Here is a 12,391-nt window from a genome sequence, read left to right as displayed (position 1 = left end):
CATATAAGGCATCTTCATTTGTTCATGGGAGAAAGGAAGAGACCACAGAAAGGGGGAGGGATAGTCACAGGACTCGATCACAGCGGCTGTTAATAAAGCAATGAGCCATTAACCTCACTCACATGATTTTCTGCTAATGTGAGACTAACTTTCGTAGACCTGCCCTTTGATATGTGTATCAGATTCTGCTAACTATCAAAAATAACCTGTTTATGTGACTACTTGACTTTCATAGTAGGTGTGAGATTGTCAGCAGTGTGTTCTGCCATTGTAACCGCGCAAGCCAAAATTGCAAATATTTAAGTGTATTTCTAGGCCACCTTTCCATCTGAAGATCCTCAAGGCCATTAAAGAGCCTGCCATTAAATAATTTGTTATCTGAAACAGTGTTGCCCTGACTTCAGATGATAAATAAGTTGTCTGAGGAGGGGCCTGATCAGGTGATTTGGTTGCCAGATGGTGTGGGTGGGGTTGCCAGTGGTGTGTTTGTATTCAGTGCCAAGGATCAGGGCAGAATTTCTTAAAACGAGTGTCAGGGAATTGGGGGGGGGGCCTTGCTGATTGTTACTGATCTACTGCTGTGTGTAGAGTGCTGGGTGCTTTCTAGGTTGTGCGATTGATTAATGTGGGATGATAGTGAGGCCTAACAGGCTTTGTCTGTTGTATGTATTCATATATTACTTTTATTGAAGGTTGTTTTTCCAACTAAAAAAGTATTTGGGGCAACATAGATGCTGCTTTTAAAATAGATTTAAAAACTAGTGGCACAGGAGCAAATGCTCTAGTATATGTGCCCGGCCTAGAATAGGGATGCCAGCCTCCAGGTGGGACCTGGGGACCTCCTGGAATTGTACCTTATCTCCAGACTGTAGGGACCAATTACCCTTGAGAAGATGGATGTTTTATGGTTCCTGTCCTCCCCAGGCTCCATCCCCAAATCTCCAGGAGTTTCTCAGCTTGGATCTGGCAACCCTATCCCCCCTCCCCCTCCAGTGGCTGGGGGGGCCTGGCAACCCTAGCCTAGAATGTGTCTTGGGCTCCTCTGCATGCACCGGACGTTCCACGGCAGAATATGTAGGAGATCCCTTGGCAAGAATAGTCAAGGGGAAGGAGTTCTCTGGAGAGGGACATGTTTGGAAAACAATTGCTGTAGGCTTGGCAAGGTTCTCACCCAGAGATGGCGGGAGCCAGTGCCATAGAGGATTTACATATTCTGCTTCTGGTGGGAATTTGGGATCCTTTCCGTTCTTCCTCCAGGGCAGACCTCGTCCACTGCCTCCTCTGGCTCTCCGCTGTGCTTGCCCCCTCCCCAGGCTGGACAGAGCTTAGCCGTCTAGCCAAGCAAACTAACAGAAAAACTTGGCTGAGCTTCATCTAAAACAACTTTAGCATACACACCAAAGAATCAACGCTAAATTTGGAAATAGACTAAGAGAGGAGAATCAGTTCTCAAGTCCTTTGAAATCTGGAGGAAAACTAAGGGTATTAGTAACATTCCCAAGCCATATATAATCACATGGAAAGCTATATCATTTTGCCAAACCCCTGAACATAAGAACATAAGAGACGCCAATGTTGGATCAGGCCAAAGGCCCATCCAGTCCAACACTCTGTATCACACAGTGGCCAGAAATACCAGTGCCATCAGGAGGTCCACCAGTGGGGCCAGGACATTAGAAGCCCTCTCACTGTTGACCCCCCCCCCAAGCACCAAGAAGACAGAGCATCACTTGCCCCAGAGTCCCTATCTATACCTTGTGGCTAATAGCCACTGATGGATCTCTGCTCCATATGCTTATCTAATTCCCTTTTGAAGCCGTCCATGCTTGTAGCCACCACCACTTCCTGTGGCAGTGAATTCCATGTATTAATCACTCTTAGGGTGAAGAAGTGATGTCTAAAAAAAACCCGCTAGTGGATGTAAGCCAGGTCCCCCTCCCTTCTCTGCAACCATCCCTTCTGGGCTTTCTTTCAGTTCCTTGAATGACTGTGCCGTTCCCCCACTCCAGTACTGGGGACTCTGCCTTATGGCTTCCCCCCTCCATCTGCGGGGGACAGACTAGCTTCCGACTGGTGGTGGGTCCATCTTGTGCATGAGATTACAGATGTCTGATGGGCTTTACATCCCGTTCTCCTCTCACTGATAAAGGAATTTAAAGGCGTTTTTCACAACCTGTTAACACATACTAAAGGAAAGATATTTTTGTTCACAGTCCTTGGGAGAAGTAAAGTAACATCCATGGCAATAAAGAACATTTAGCTAGAAGGTCTGACTAGATATTTGAAAGATCACCTGGGACACCTGTGTTGTTCTGTTGTACAGAAGGCCTTTTCTAGAAGTTTCTGTATAACTTGGTAGGTGGTGGTATTTGCTTATGGCTGTTCTGTCTCTGATAAGTATGCATACGGAGAGTGATTTCAGCTAAGCATACCTTTATTTAGTCAGGAACAAGATGCTGGGGCCGGCTTATATTCCCTCAGAACCCACCACCAAAACACACACACCCACTTCCCGATAGGCTATTTACAGTAACCAAGAGACCTATTGGCCTCACAGTTTGGGACCTAGCCCACTGATAGGGCCGGCTAGGATCCTTCTGGCCCATTGTCTTTAGGTGTGAAGCTTCAGGTTTGGTCCCTGGGCAAGTCTGGACATGCCCGGCCTTGTCAGGGCTGGATACACTACAGTCTCTAAAGCCCACCTCCCCAACTATGTGTGAGGAGACTGTTTTTTGCTTTTGTTTTGCCCAGCCAATACGTGTAAGGAAGTTGAGCTGAAGGAGTTTGTTTGGATCTGGCTGGGGAGCTAATTCAGGATTTCAGCATATTAAACTGATAATGCTTTGAGACTAACATTGCCTGCCTGTGTGCTTGCTTTTGCAGTCCCATCTGCCTGCTCAACCTGTACATCTGCAAACAAGCAGATCATTACCAAGACACCATAACTCCCCAGTGCTTTCTCCCCAAGGGGAAACTGGCTGCTCTGAATTTCAGGGAAGGGAGAGTATAAAACATGGACCTGAGACTCAACATGACTGGAGGCCTGTTTTATAAAATGAATGCTGAGTTTCTTGTGTCTTGTCAATTGCACCTTGTCCAAGTAAAGAATATTGTCCATTGGGGCAAAGCAAAATGATTTTTTAAGTAAAAGGTCTCTTGTTAACATAAGGGCTGATAGCAGAGAAATCTTTAAAAGCTAGCCATGTAAGTCTAGATGGTGAAAATGCATTCAAATATTATGTAATATTATTTTCCCATGAGCTGAAACACTGAGGTTGCCATAGGAATGGCATACAACTGGGAACAGATGGGAAATATTTCCATACAAATGTGAACTACAGATAGGCAAAGCAAGATGCAGAACACACTATGAATGCCTTGAGAAATTTTGGATTCCTCTGTAGTAGAAGGCAAGGATGTGAATTCTCCTCAGAAACTAGAAAACAATGGAAGTGATTTAAGAATTCAGAACAGCTGGAAGGAAGCAAAAGTTGTAAACAGCCAGATGGACTAATGCCTCTTAAGAACGGATAACTTTGTATTTCCCATACGTAAAAAGCCAAGTGCTCTTTAGGAAACCTATGGAAAGGATTAGTGGTATGTGCATAAACATAAATTGAGGAATGTAAAGGGCAACAGAACTCTAAAGGAAGTTATACCATTAAAATTTTGGATTCAAATTCCTGAGAACTAGAAGTTAGTATTCCATTCAGAATTTTCCCAGGGCAGTTGCCATCAAGCCTCAAAATATTAATGATTTAGCAGCACCATGATGGAAGAAACCTCTTTATTCTAGAAAACAAATGAGGGTTTATCACATCTGGGTGATCCCTGTTGCACAGTAATCCAATACTGGAAGATTTAACATTCAGTGCATTACATAGTGACTTGCACAGTAATAATATTTAGTATTTATATAGTGCTGAGTATTCAAAATGCTGTAGGTTTAGTAAGGAAGGTTGGTCGGTGGTATTATCCCCACATTGCAGAAAAGGGAGGGAGGCTGAACCTGAGACAGGAGGGCTTTGTGAGTCAGTGGCTGAGATGAGATTCGTGGAGACTTCCTGATGACATACATTACATAAAATTGTGTATAAAGAAACCCCTGTACCTGGATCCACAAGTAGAACATAAGTTGCTTACATTCCCTCCCACTTCAGTCCAAAATGCTTCCCATAATGGTGAAAATGAGCAGGTGCCCCGTACCCCTGCCCTGCAAACCATAAATTTGCGGCTTGCGGGGCAGGAGTGAGTGGCCCCCGCTTTAAAAGATTCGCAGCTTGTGGGGCAGGTGTATACAACACCTGCTCCTTTTAAGCGGGGACACAGATTACTGTTGAGGGTGGGGCTTGCCCCTGCCGGCCACTGGGCTGGCGTCTGGGGGGGAGCCCCAGAAATCGGGGGATCCCCCACCTGGGGACTGGCATCCTTACTTAAACAATCCTGTTATTCCACCTATTCTTGCACTCAAAACGTCAACCTCCCAAGGTCACTTTTTCATATGGGGGTCTAGATTTCTTTCAGGGCTTCATTATGTACATTTGTCTGTAACATATAGTTTGTGTTTCAGTCTTTTAGACTCTATATGGCATCAACTCTTAAAATAGTGTAATAGGTTACTTTAATTTTTGTTTTGATAATTTTAATTTTAAAATTTAAAATTATAAATGGAAATTAATAAAAATATTAAACACTTGTAGGCTGTTGAGGAAATGGGCAAGGGGCAAAGAACTTCCTCTTTAAGGAGCTTTGGAGGAATGTGTTGGAACCAGCAGCGAAATCTAGACGCAAAATATGTTAAACAGTACAACTAAAACCTTTATTTTCTGCTGTCACACATCAAGAATAAAACAAGAATGGGGAAATTTCTTTAGGAGAGAGTACAGAGCAGTGCTGGAGCTGCGGTGGCTCAAGTTGTTAAGACGCTGAACTGCAGGCTGTGGAAGGTCAGTAGTTCAGCAGTTCGAGACCCGAGTTGCTGCATGACAGAGTGAGCTCCCGTCTCTAGTTCCAGCTCCTGCCAACCTAGCAGTTCGAAAGCAAGAAATTGCAAGTAGATAAATAGGTACCACTTCGGTGGGAAGGTAACAGCGTTCCATGCGCCTTGGTGTTTAGTCATGCTGGCCACATGACCACGGAAACGTCTTCGGACAGCGCTGGCTCTTCGGCTTTGAAACGGAGATGAGCACCGCAACCCTAGAGTCGGACTTGACTGGCTTTCGAGCAAGGGAACCCTTACCTTTACCTTTACAGAGCAGTGCTACAGTGTCAGAGAGAATAAAGGCTATTATTTCTATGTGGATCCAGGGAATAGTGTTATTTTGGCAGGCATCAAGTAGGAACTTCATTACTGTCAGGACGCCCACTGAGTTAATTCTGGAATCTGACTCAAAAGCCTCAGAGAAACAGCTATAAAAATGGCTTGAGGGAGAGCGGGGGGCTTCAGGAGACCCCTGCAGAGTAGATGCCCCTGGCTCATTTGTTCCAGAGGCTGCCTCTGAGGAGCCTGCAGTTGGAGCTCCTCCAGAACTTCTGAGGAGTCTGTAGTTGGACCTCCTCCACCAGAACTGCTCCACCCAGCAGGAGCAGTGGAGGCAGAGAGCTTGTGCCAAGATAGCCAAGCAAAGAAGCAGTGCCAGGCTAGCAACCTGTGCTCCACCTCCCGAACCAGATCATGGTCCAAGTGGGTGTAACCCTTTGCAGAGCTAAGGGTCTGGTACCTCTTGAAAGACCTGCCTGGCCCTTCCTGCAGAGTACTGGACAGTTACCTCCCAGCATCATGAGATGCATACAGCTATTCAGTTCTCTTGCAGAACTAGTTTATAAAAACAGTGTTGAAAACTTTGTAGCTGTGAAGCCTGAAAGAAATAAAAACAAAATGTAATAACACATTTTTTAATCTGCCATTTCAGGAAAGACAGAAGCCGTGATCAAGAACTTCAGCCCGCATTACAGACGCCAGTATGCAGTGTCCTTTTGTAAGCACATCCAGAACGAGCTAGAACAAAACAGAGACCTGCAGTCCCAGTTCTTAAAAACAAAGGTAAAGAGTATTGTGGGATTGCTCTTGAGTACCACCTCAGTGTGGGACTTCCCTGCCTCTTTAAGGTTATGTAAAGTACTGGGTTCAAGACGCGTTGCTGTGATTTAGCTCATAGTTTATTGGAGACGAGAGAAAACTGAGACAACTTGCAGGCCCCGGGGACCTGCTTAAGTGCCGGTCCCTGCCACACCCACATACACACCCAACACCCGTGATTGGTTTATTTACAGTGCACCCATAACCATAGGTCCCTTTTAGGATCCTGAGCTGACCGATTGGTCCGTGCTAAGGATCCTCTGAATCCGTTGTTCTGGCCGCGAAGCTTTGCTTGTTCGCTTGACCACGTGCGAGCCCGACCGTGTGCGCGGTCCTTATGTAGTACGTAACAGGTTATATGTCTAAATATATATTTTTGGACTGAAAGTTAATCTGTCTGTATCTAACGAATATGTATTATTTTGACAAATGGTCTTTGACCGTAAATAAACATCATTCATTCATTCCCTGCCTCACACTGCTGTAGTCCACTGAGCCCTGCAAAATTCTGCTCTCTCTGTGTGTGTGTGCACGCGCACATGTATTAAGAAGCCTTAAGGGGTAGTGCAGGGCAAAGTAAGGGGGTCAGCATCGGGAAGGGGGGTATTGGGGGAAATTGCCATCCCTTTCAGTGCCAATGGAAGTGCTGGTTGCAGAGCAGCACCTTAGAATCCAGCCCAGTGGCTGCATCTGTGGGGGTGGGAAGTGCCGTCAAGTCACAGCCAACGTATGGCAACCCCAGAGGGACAAACAGAGGTGGTTTGCCGTTGGCTGCCTCTGCCTAGCAACCATGAACTTCTTTGGTGGTCTTCCCATTCAAATACTAACCAGGGCCAACCCTGCTTAATTCCCAAGATCTGATGAGATCAGGCTATCCTGTGCCGTCCAGGTCAGAGCAGCTGTCTCCATGCCACACATTTTAATCCTGCTTGAAGGAGATTTAATAGAGTCCCAGTGTCCCCCCCCCCCAGTGGACTCTGGAAACATGTACTTTTGTAAGAGGGCGGAGAATTCCTTTCTTGTGACATCCCAAGCTTCCCAGACAACTACTGTTCTTAGAATTCTTTGGTATGGTATGGATTGTGAGCGAATATAATAATAACCTTTGACGCTTAATTAAATTTATACTATATCATCAGCTATTTGTCCTGTTGGGAAAAAATATAAAGATATTGCATGGCTTAAACCAGATAAATGGCATGAGGCAGAGAGAGGTTAGTCTTACTCTTCACCCACTGCTGCAGTCCTGATTGGATTTGCGCCTCCACAGCTGATTTGATTTTTTTTTTTAAAAAAACAAACCTGTGGGAAATTCTAATCATGAATCCTCTCTATCAGTCTTGTTTGGCCTTAATAATAAAAATGAGGGGTACCTCTGAACTCGTGAAGAGAGCATTTGGTTTATTTGATATATTTTGTTAATGTTTCCACTCCAGAAGACACTGAGTAAAATATTCACTGATGATAAAACTACTAAAAGCTTAATGAAAAGCAAGCATTGTGTAGCATCAGGAATCAGAGCCCTGCAGAATTTTTATTTTTAATTTGGCCCAGTATTTTTCTCATTTATTGGGTGAGAGTTGCCAGCCCCCAAACAACCAGCCTTCAAGGCCAAGCCTTCCATTTCACAGGATGTCTTCTGGGCAGGTTTTGAAGCTCTTTGCCTCATTTTTTACAAATTAATCACTGGGAAGGGTCCCAAAAAGTCCATTCTGTTTTCCTGTAATCTTTTCCTAACTGGTCTCCACAGCCCCCGGCAGAATCCACTGTGATCTTTTATGAAGGAGAAGTGACACATTTTGCTGAAGACTTGAAGAAATGGAAGGACAGATACATAGTGATTAAGAACAACTATGCTGTGGAGAGTTTTGAAAACAAAGAGGTAAATCTCCGATGGTTTATCAATGTCTAATATTTAAGTGCATGCATCTGTCACGTGCTACAATAGATTCTAGTATCTTCTTCAGCGGCAGTGGTGTTTTATTTATTATGTATTTGTGTAAAATATGTTGTGCCACCTTTCCACCTGATCAGGGTCCCCAAGACAGCAATTAAAATGATTAAAATTATAAAAACAACATTAAAGTTATAAATTAATTCAATAAAAACATAAACACCTGAACCAGGTAGGAGGACCAGTAACAGTTATTGGGGATATGCCAAATGAAATGAAGAAGTCTTTACCCCCCGGCAGAAGACACCGATAGAGGAAGATTGATGAATCTCCCAGGGGAGAGCGTTCCAAAGTTTTGGTGCCACGACTGAGAGAACCCTGTCTCGGGTTGCCACCTGTCTAGCATCAGATGGCCAGGGCAACCAAAGCAGGGCCTCTGAAGATGACTGGAATGAGTGGGTGGGTTCATATGGGAGAAGACCGTCCTTAAGGTATATTGGTCCCAGACCACATAGGGCTTTAAATGTCAATACCAGCATCTGGTATTCAGAGATATACATCCTCTGAACGTAGAGGTTCCATTTTGTCATCATGGCTAACAGCCTTTGATGGATCTAGTTCCCATGGCATTTGTCCTCTTTAAGAGCCTTTTAAACAATCCTGTAGCAGTGAGTTCCATGGCTCTTTTCTGTCTGTCCTGAATGTACTGCCCGTTCACTTCATTGCATACCCCCAAATTCCAGTATTATGGGGAAGCAGAGTTATCTCTATTCACTTCCTTCACACTGTGCATTATTTTATAATGCTTGACAGTGGGTGAGGAGGTCTGCAACCAGTCAGTCCAAATACTGTACCAGAAAAAAGTTGAATTATTTGACATATCTTTCTGTCTGTCTGTCTAATGTCCATTCAAAATGTTTGTGTAATTTCTTGGATGTTTTGTCATTTATTCTGAATGCACAACAGAGAATCACTGCTGTGTGGAAGCAGACTGAATTGGATACGTTTCATGAACTTAAACTAAGCTATTTTTCTAAAGCGTGATTTCTCTCCTTCTGTCCCAGGCTTTCCAGAAGGGCCTTAGCGCTAAAAGCTGCATTCTCCCTGTTGGAGGCAAAGTACTGACAACAGAGGAGGAGTATAACTCTCTATCTGATAAACATTTTCCAGACCCCAATGGTAAGACACAGCAAAACGTATGGGGAATGTTATGTCTTCAGTGTTTTTTCTTGTGTTTGACCATTGTTAGGCCTTAGAAATGAATTGGTTCTGGAGTCAAAAGCTTCTGACAACTTTCTTAACCATCCTTAAAAAAAAAAAAAGAAGTGCTGTACATTTTATATTATCTGATGTGTTTGGGTAAATGTGCCTTTGACTTTACAAATGTGACATGAAAAATCCACAGGAAAAAGGTGGTATATCTTGTGGCTGCCAGTGTCGCTTCTGGGCTGCAATTTTGTTGGTCTGATGTCACTGGAAAACTGTTAACCCAAGATGTATTGTAAGAGGAGTCAAAATGGACCAGAAATAAGAAGAATGTGCCTATAGCATATATAAAGTGCAGTCCTTTAGTTCCCCTGATGTACAAATAATCTCTGCTGGAAGCTCAGGACTGATAGATTTAATGCCAATCATTGAAGTATTTCCCATATTTACAAATAATCTCTGCTGGAAGCTCAGGACTAATAGATTTAATGCCAATCATTGCCCATATTGTTAGGAGAGCTGGATATATCTAAGGGGTTGGAAAGGAACCCTGGAACTGCTAACCATGGCCTGGGTAAAGGCCTTTTCTTTTTAGACTCAACACAGAGAGAAAAGAGTTTTTTATTACCTTAGGACATTGGTCTTCAGATTATGGACTGGGACTTTTATGTGGGTCACAGGCTGCAATACATTATTCTTTTCCCTGAGACTTTCCCTGAGCCCATCACTAGCAACCCCCAGAAATGATGTCATTTCTGGGCAGAACCATGGAAGTGATGCCACAGGTTGCCATGAAGCTCTACAGATCCGATATCTATGGTCACAACCATAGAGATCGGTGGAATTTCCTAGAGGGTTGTGGTAGCCTGTGAGATCACTTCTGGGGGATTCACCGAGAAATGATGTAATGGCATTGATGATACCATTTTTCTCCCCCTTTTTCATACTACTGCTGCATTGATCAGTAGTGGGCAGTTGGGTGCAATGGTGGAAGATTGCTTGCCACTACCAGGCAGCTGGCAACTCTAGCTTGGGGGGTGGGGGGGCAAGGGCTGCTGGGTTCTGTCCTGTTGACTGCATAAACCAACCACAGAAGACACTCTCCTGCCATGGAAACCCTGGGGGCAGTTGGAGAAGCATTTTTTTTCATTGATTTAGCCAGATGTGGCTCTTGTGTCACATTGTGCAGCAAGGAGAGACAAAGGTGAAGGAGAATAATAACACAGGTGACATGGCTAGAGTAGGGAACCATTGGACAGTCAAGTTAAGATTATTTTTGCATAGACTGTATTGTAATTGTCTCACCTAGGGTTTGAGCCCTTACCCTAGGGGCCTCCAACCTTTTCCAGCCTGTGGGCATCTTTGGAATTGTGATACGGTATGATGGGTGCAGCAACACAATATGGCTGCGCCAGGAGGCAGAGCCAGCCACAATGTGGCTCCTGCAGCTTACCTTCAGTCACATGGTGAAAATCCTTGTGGTGTGATGGCAACTGCTGCAAAGCAAAATATTTAAAAATCTGCATAACCAATCAAATTTCTAGTGGCCAATCAGAAGTCTTGCTGACCAAAAGCTCCACCTGGCCTCCACATTTGGCAGGAACCAGAAAAGGTGCTGTGGGCACCATGGCACTCACAGCACCAAGTTGGGGACCCCCACTCTAGGAAATACTCATGTGATTGACCATGCCCATTTCATTGGGTCATTTTAATGTTATGCCATTCTCATGGGAGCTGCTCACAGATAGTAGCTTCCATGTAATGGGATATGTAGATGGACTTATAGAAGACTGTGTATGGTGTGCAGAAGTATGTGGTAGAGTTTGCAGAAACATCAGTTGTGTATGTGTGTGTTGTTTATGGATCATGAGGGAAGCCACATGCAGTTGAATATGCCCTGCAAAAGTTGCTTCCACAGATCAGTCTGCTGCAAGTGCTAGAAGCTACAGACTAAAAGGAGCCTTTGTGTTTATCTGGCACTTCTGCTGGAGGCAGAAGTCAGATGATTTGGTTCCAAAAGCAAAGGCACCATCAGCAAAGAACTCCACGGCTAATTTTCCCCCTGGTGAAACTGATGTTCTCTCTTCCACAAGGGTTGTTTTTAAAGCTTACAGTCATTGCCTCTTCTCTGTGGATAGATAAGCCCAATGTGAAAGGGAAGGGAGTCAATTGCTTTGGGGAGAGGAAATTGGTGCTTCTATGGTGTTAACACGTTGCCATAAAAAGGAATGTATATATTTATTGCCTTCATGGAGACGTGTATATTGCCTGGTAACTGTGTTGTAATGTGTTCTCAGGAAGGTGATTCCATAAGAAGGAAAACCATCTGGGACCATCACAGTTCATATTAGAAACTGGCTGAATTTCTATTTAATTTCCACTCTATTTGGTTTCTACAGATTTGATGCCCATGATAGTCCTTTGAATTATTAAAAGAGCAATATTCCAAATGACAGAGTGGGAACTTGGGTACTATTGCTCTGAACTCTGTATCATATGTGTGCAATTGTCAAACTCTGCTTAGTTTGCCATAGTTACAGGGGGGGGAGGGAAATTCCTGAGGGGGCTGACTGGCTGTGTGTGTGTGAACTGCTCTATCATAGGCGTCATAACTCTTCCTTAAGATACCTTCCTCCTAGAGGAATGACCTTGAGACCGAAGCTGTGCCAGCTTGCTATTGTACATAATGGGATCGTATATTCCCAGGTGTGTGTGTGGGGGTAATGAACACATAAGCTAGGGCAGGATGGCTACGAAGTGTGATTGGTTATTCCCCAGGGGGCCCTGTTTGAACTATCTATATCTTTGGACTTTCCCGCCAGAACCTCAGTTCTGACACAGTACTGTTCTAGCCTGGATCATGTTGATATCTCAATAAACAAATCACTGCCAAAGAGAGTGTTGTTGGGAGTCTCTTGACCAGGAGTCTGACAGCAATGAAATCAAATATATAATGTTCATGAAATTCTCTGGGGCCGACTTTATTAGACATGCAGCCCAATTCTATTCATGTTCACTTGAAAGTAAGCCCCAATACATTCAGTTCCAGAAAGGCAGCCATATGAGTCTGGTGCAAGCAAGACAACAAAGAGGCCTGTAGTACAAATGTATTGATGCATAAGCTTTCCTGAGTCAGAGACCACTTTTTCAGACTCCTACTTAGTGTGGATATAGTCATAGCTGGGAAAGATTGAAGGTCAAAGAAGATGGGG

The 12,391-nt window shown here is 44.2% G+C and overlaps 1 protein-coding gene across 1 annotated transcript in view; it reads left to right on the top strand.

The window, feature by feature from the left end:
* Nucleotides 1–12,391, top strand: part of FAM129A (family with sequence similarity 129 member A) — a 103,555-nt gene that overhangs the window by 45,672 nt on the left and 45,492 nt on the right. Inside the window, exons 2-4 of the mRNA XM_015412773.1 lie at nt 5,911–6,043; nt 7,830–7,961; nt 9,038–9,152. Coding sequence (XP_015268259.1) covers nt 5,911–6,043; nt 7,830–7,961; nt 9,038–9,152 — 380 coding nt within the window. The remainder of the gene's footprint in view (nt 1–5,910; nt 6,044–7,829; nt 7,962–9,037; nt 9,153–12,391) is intronic.

The sequence above is a fragment of the Gekko japonicus genome, unplaced genomic scaffold (genome assembly GCF_001447785.1).
Source record: "Gekko japonicus isolate JY-2015 unplaced genomic scaffold, Gekko_japonicus_V1.1 scaffold793, whole genome shotgun sequence".
NCBI lineage: Eukaryota > Metazoa > Chordata > Lepidosauria > Squamata > Gekkonidae > Gekko > Gekko japonicus.
Note: the sequence above shows the minus strand (reverse complement) of the source record. Positions and strands in the feature narration are given on the sequence as shown.